We start from the raw sequence: 3,598 nt of genomic DNA, 5'->3' as shown, positions 1-3,598 counted from the left end.
TCCATGATGTTTCCTTCTTCCTCATCTTCGTTTTTCTTAATTTTATTTGATGGATTTTCCGTTTTGTTTATTTTGCTAGCGTATGTTGGTCTCATTTCTCTTTGTTTTTTCTACTTTTTATTTTATTTGCTTGTTTTTTGTAGAAGGTTTATTTTTGTTTGGTTGGTTTTCTTCAAATTCATCTTCTTCTTCACAGCTGCTACTGCCCGTAGTGGAGATAGTATTGGATAACCTGTCTTGTACTTTATTTGTTTTATTTCCGTTATTTTTCTTATGATAACTTTGAAAGTATTTACATCACTTGTAGTTGGCGGGGTATTTTTCGCTGCAGTTTGCACATTTTGGTGCTTCGTATTCTTTAAGCTGACAGTTTGCAGCAATATGATAGTCTCCACATTTTACACATCTTGTGGCTGCATTGCAATTATCCTGGTTGTGCCCGATCCTCTGACGATTTCTACATTGTATAGCACCAATTGAGCGGTATGGTTCTATTTTACAAGGAAACTTATATATATTTCTCACATCGTATATTCTTGCAACATTTTCCGTCCTCTTTAGCCAAACTTGGAATAGTGGATGGAATATTTTGTCTTGGATTTGTTTGTTTTTTCTGTACATTTGGTTAACTGTTTTTACAGTAAAACCATGATCCTGTAGAGCTTCTGCAATATCATCCTTTATTGCGTCAATTGGTAAAAATCGGATTACAACTTTTAATGGTCTGTTATTCCTTTGAAGTCCTAGTGCATATTCGTAGCCTGATTAGTCGCAGAAAGCTCTTATTTTTTCCAGGTCCTCGTTACAGTTGGTTTGTAATCTTAAGTACACTTTGGTTTGATATACTTGAGGTCTGTCTTTTAGCGTCCTTCCTATTGATTTTACAAAGTTGTACCCTTCAGTGATTCTGTAGATGAATATAGGTTGTGGTCTTCTCAGATTTCTCTCTTGGTTGTATGTCTGATATGTCTTTTTGTTGTTTTCCTTAGCATTGTTCTTCATTTGACTGGGCCCAGGAAGATTTGTCTGTCCTTCACCACAATCGTCGTCTTTCAGGTTTTCATATCTATTGCTAGTGGGTATTCCATTTTCATTATTGTTGTCTTGTTTCGTCATGTTATTTCTCTTGCTGTTCTGCTCATATATTGACGTACTTGTTCTTCTTTCAGTTTCTTCTTCCTCTTGGCTATTTACACTCGCCGTTCTATTTCTCTTCTTCTTTCCTTTTTCTGTTATCATTGATTCGTTAAGACTTCTATGTAGCACATCCATATTGGCCTCCTCTCTATTGATGAAAAGCTTTATCTACTCCCTTTGTACATTTCTTATATTTGTTGCTTCTTTCTTCTTAGTTTGTTCCTTTCTCATAATCCAGTTATCCGTTCTTTGGTTTTCACTACGAAATTCACTTTTGTAACCTTGTTAGGGCCACAAATAACTCGTGAAGTTGTCCTCTCTCGTAGTATGGCTCTCCAGTTTCACTTTCACTTAATGAGATAATATACCAAAACTCTGTGTACTCACGTGCTTCTTTGCTCGCTTCTTGGGACGTTTGGGTTGCCTTGGTGAGTAATCTCGTATCTTTCAATTGGTTCCCCTCCGCAGGCTCTCCACGACATTAGTTCCCATCCGCTACATCAACACTTTCTGGTACTGCTTCTATGTTCTCTTTTCAAGGAAAAATCCTTCTCCTCGATTGATTCACACTACTTCTGCTGTAGCACTAAATCATCCAATATCCAATGAAGAAACTTCTCTATTTCCTCTGCCTAGGCAAACAACCGGCCATGACCACAATCATGGTCCCCCACTTAGCTCCGGGCCTCGCTGCGCTGGCTTCATACTCGCGGTGGCGCATGGGCGGTGAAAATCCTAACTAAGAGTACGCGTTGCCAACTCACTTTTTGATTTCATATTGCAAACTCCGTACTGAAAATTATCATGGTTTGACATTGAGAAATCACTAGTGAAAAAATCACTAGATGCACGTGTTAACATAAACTAAAACTGTGTGCATTTAGACAATACAATTAATAACGAGTCGCACAGAACTCTGCATTATTAACAATATGTTTAACTATGTGTAAGACAAATATTAACGTTTTAAAGAACAAGTTGGATTTAAACAAAGCGTATGCCTGGCAGGGAAATTTAGCATGCATTCTTTAACCAAACCTTGTTAACAAAATATAATATGGCGACCACGCAGAGTCGTTAAATGTGGCGACCACGCAGGGTCCTTACAAATAGGCATCACATGATCCAGCACAACCTCCGCAATGTACCTGTCTGCATTAAGTCGGCCTCTGTTGGTTAAAAGGTCCGTTCTGTTGTCTAAATTGATGCCACCCCAGACCATCATCGAGCCGGCTCCAAATCTATCGCGTTCTAGGACTGCAGCATTTGTAACACGCTCGCCAGTGCAACGATAAACACGCACCCGTCCATCTCAGTTTGTTAGGGGGAAACGAGACTCGTCGGTAAACAATACAGTTGCCAGTTTCTGTGCTCTTGAGCAAACACTACTCGATTTCTCCTATGCTCAGCCTCAAGTCTTATTGTCTGGAGGAGCCTTCTTAATCCCAGACCCATTTCCCTAAGCCTATTTCTTACAGTCTGAATACTTACATTTACTCCAGTAGCGGCTCGAAGATCATTGTTATTGTCCTGAGCAGTTGCAGTGCGACGTCGAAGAGCACAATGTTTCAAATAACGGTCCTCTCGTGCTGATGTCTTCCATTTTAGACCTTGCCCTGGTCTTCTTTTGTAACTAGCTGTTTCTCTGTACCTCTTGTAAGCTATGTCGATCACAGAAGGCGCCACATTAAACTCAGCCGCCACTGATTTGATAGACCTTCCCCCTTCCAGCATTGTAACTGTTCGGGCCAAGTCAACCTCGCTTAAATGCCGCATGACGACTGACACACCACAGGAAGGTGTACACAAACGATACGCCTCCTAGACTGTGCTTGACGTATGGACCTTTCCTGTGCGGTCACTTTGATTTTTCTCCGTTCTTGCTGTTTCTTTCTCCCTCATTCATGGTCGCACGAAAAATTTGTTTGGTTGATGATTTATGTACACAAACCATGAACAATCAATGTCCAACGTAGTTTCTATCTGTAACCATGGAATGTTTTCTGATTTTTGAAATGACAATAATGTTCCTCTAATTGTTTTGACTAGTGTATATCGTCCCCACGATACATATCGTGCCGGCGATATATATAGTGTCGGCGATACATATCGTCTCCACGATATATATCGTGCCGACGATATGTATCGTCCGCTTTTCCGTGCTGCATAACAAGTGCATAACATAATAAGTTCGATTCGTCACATTCGGATGAAAAACGTTGTAAGATCTGTACTTCGTACTTACGTTAGTAGGGCGAGAAACAAATTGAAACGCAATAATTAGTATGTAATATATTGTGCAAAACTTAATGGGAATTACCTATGTTGCGAAATCAAAGTAGTCTTGTGATCATTTTCCATTACAAAAAAAAAAGTCGAAAAATATTATTTCCATTGTCAATATTATTTCATATAAAGTTTGCAATATTTGTTGATTAGTGGCCTGGAATTTGATGTTCGG

At 39.4% G+C, this 3,598-nt stretch overlaps 1 protein-coding gene across 1 annotated transcript; it reads right to left on the bottom strand.

The window, feature by feature from the left end:
• Positions 1 to 2,457: 2,457 nt before the first annotated feature.
• LOC145990483 (uncharacterized) lies at positions 2,458 to 2,913 on the bottom strand. Its single transcript, XM_083126178.1, has one exon. It carries the CDS (start codon positions 2,911 to 2,913, stop codon positions 2,458 to 2,460), a length of 456 nt encoding a protein of 151 aa, XP_082982304.1.
• Positions 2,914 to 3,598: the final 685 nt, after the last annotated feature.

Source organism: Lepisma saccharinum, chromosome 7 (assembly GCF_977018435.1).
Source record: "Lepisma saccharinum chromosome 7, izLepSacc3.1, whole genome shotgun sequence".
Lineage (NCBI taxonomy): Eukaryota > Metazoa > Arthropoda > Insecta > Zygentoma > Lepismatidae > Lepisma > Lepisma saccharinum.
The sequence above is the reverse complement of the archived record's forward strand: the minus strand, read 5'-3'. Positions and strand labels throughout refer to the sequence as shown.

What these genes read in the sequence shown, in the direction of transcription:
- LOC145990483 (XM_083126178.1), bottom strand. Translation starts at nt 2,913, where the DNA reads ATGCGGCATTTAAGCGAGGTTGACTTGGCCCGAACAGTTACAATGCTG.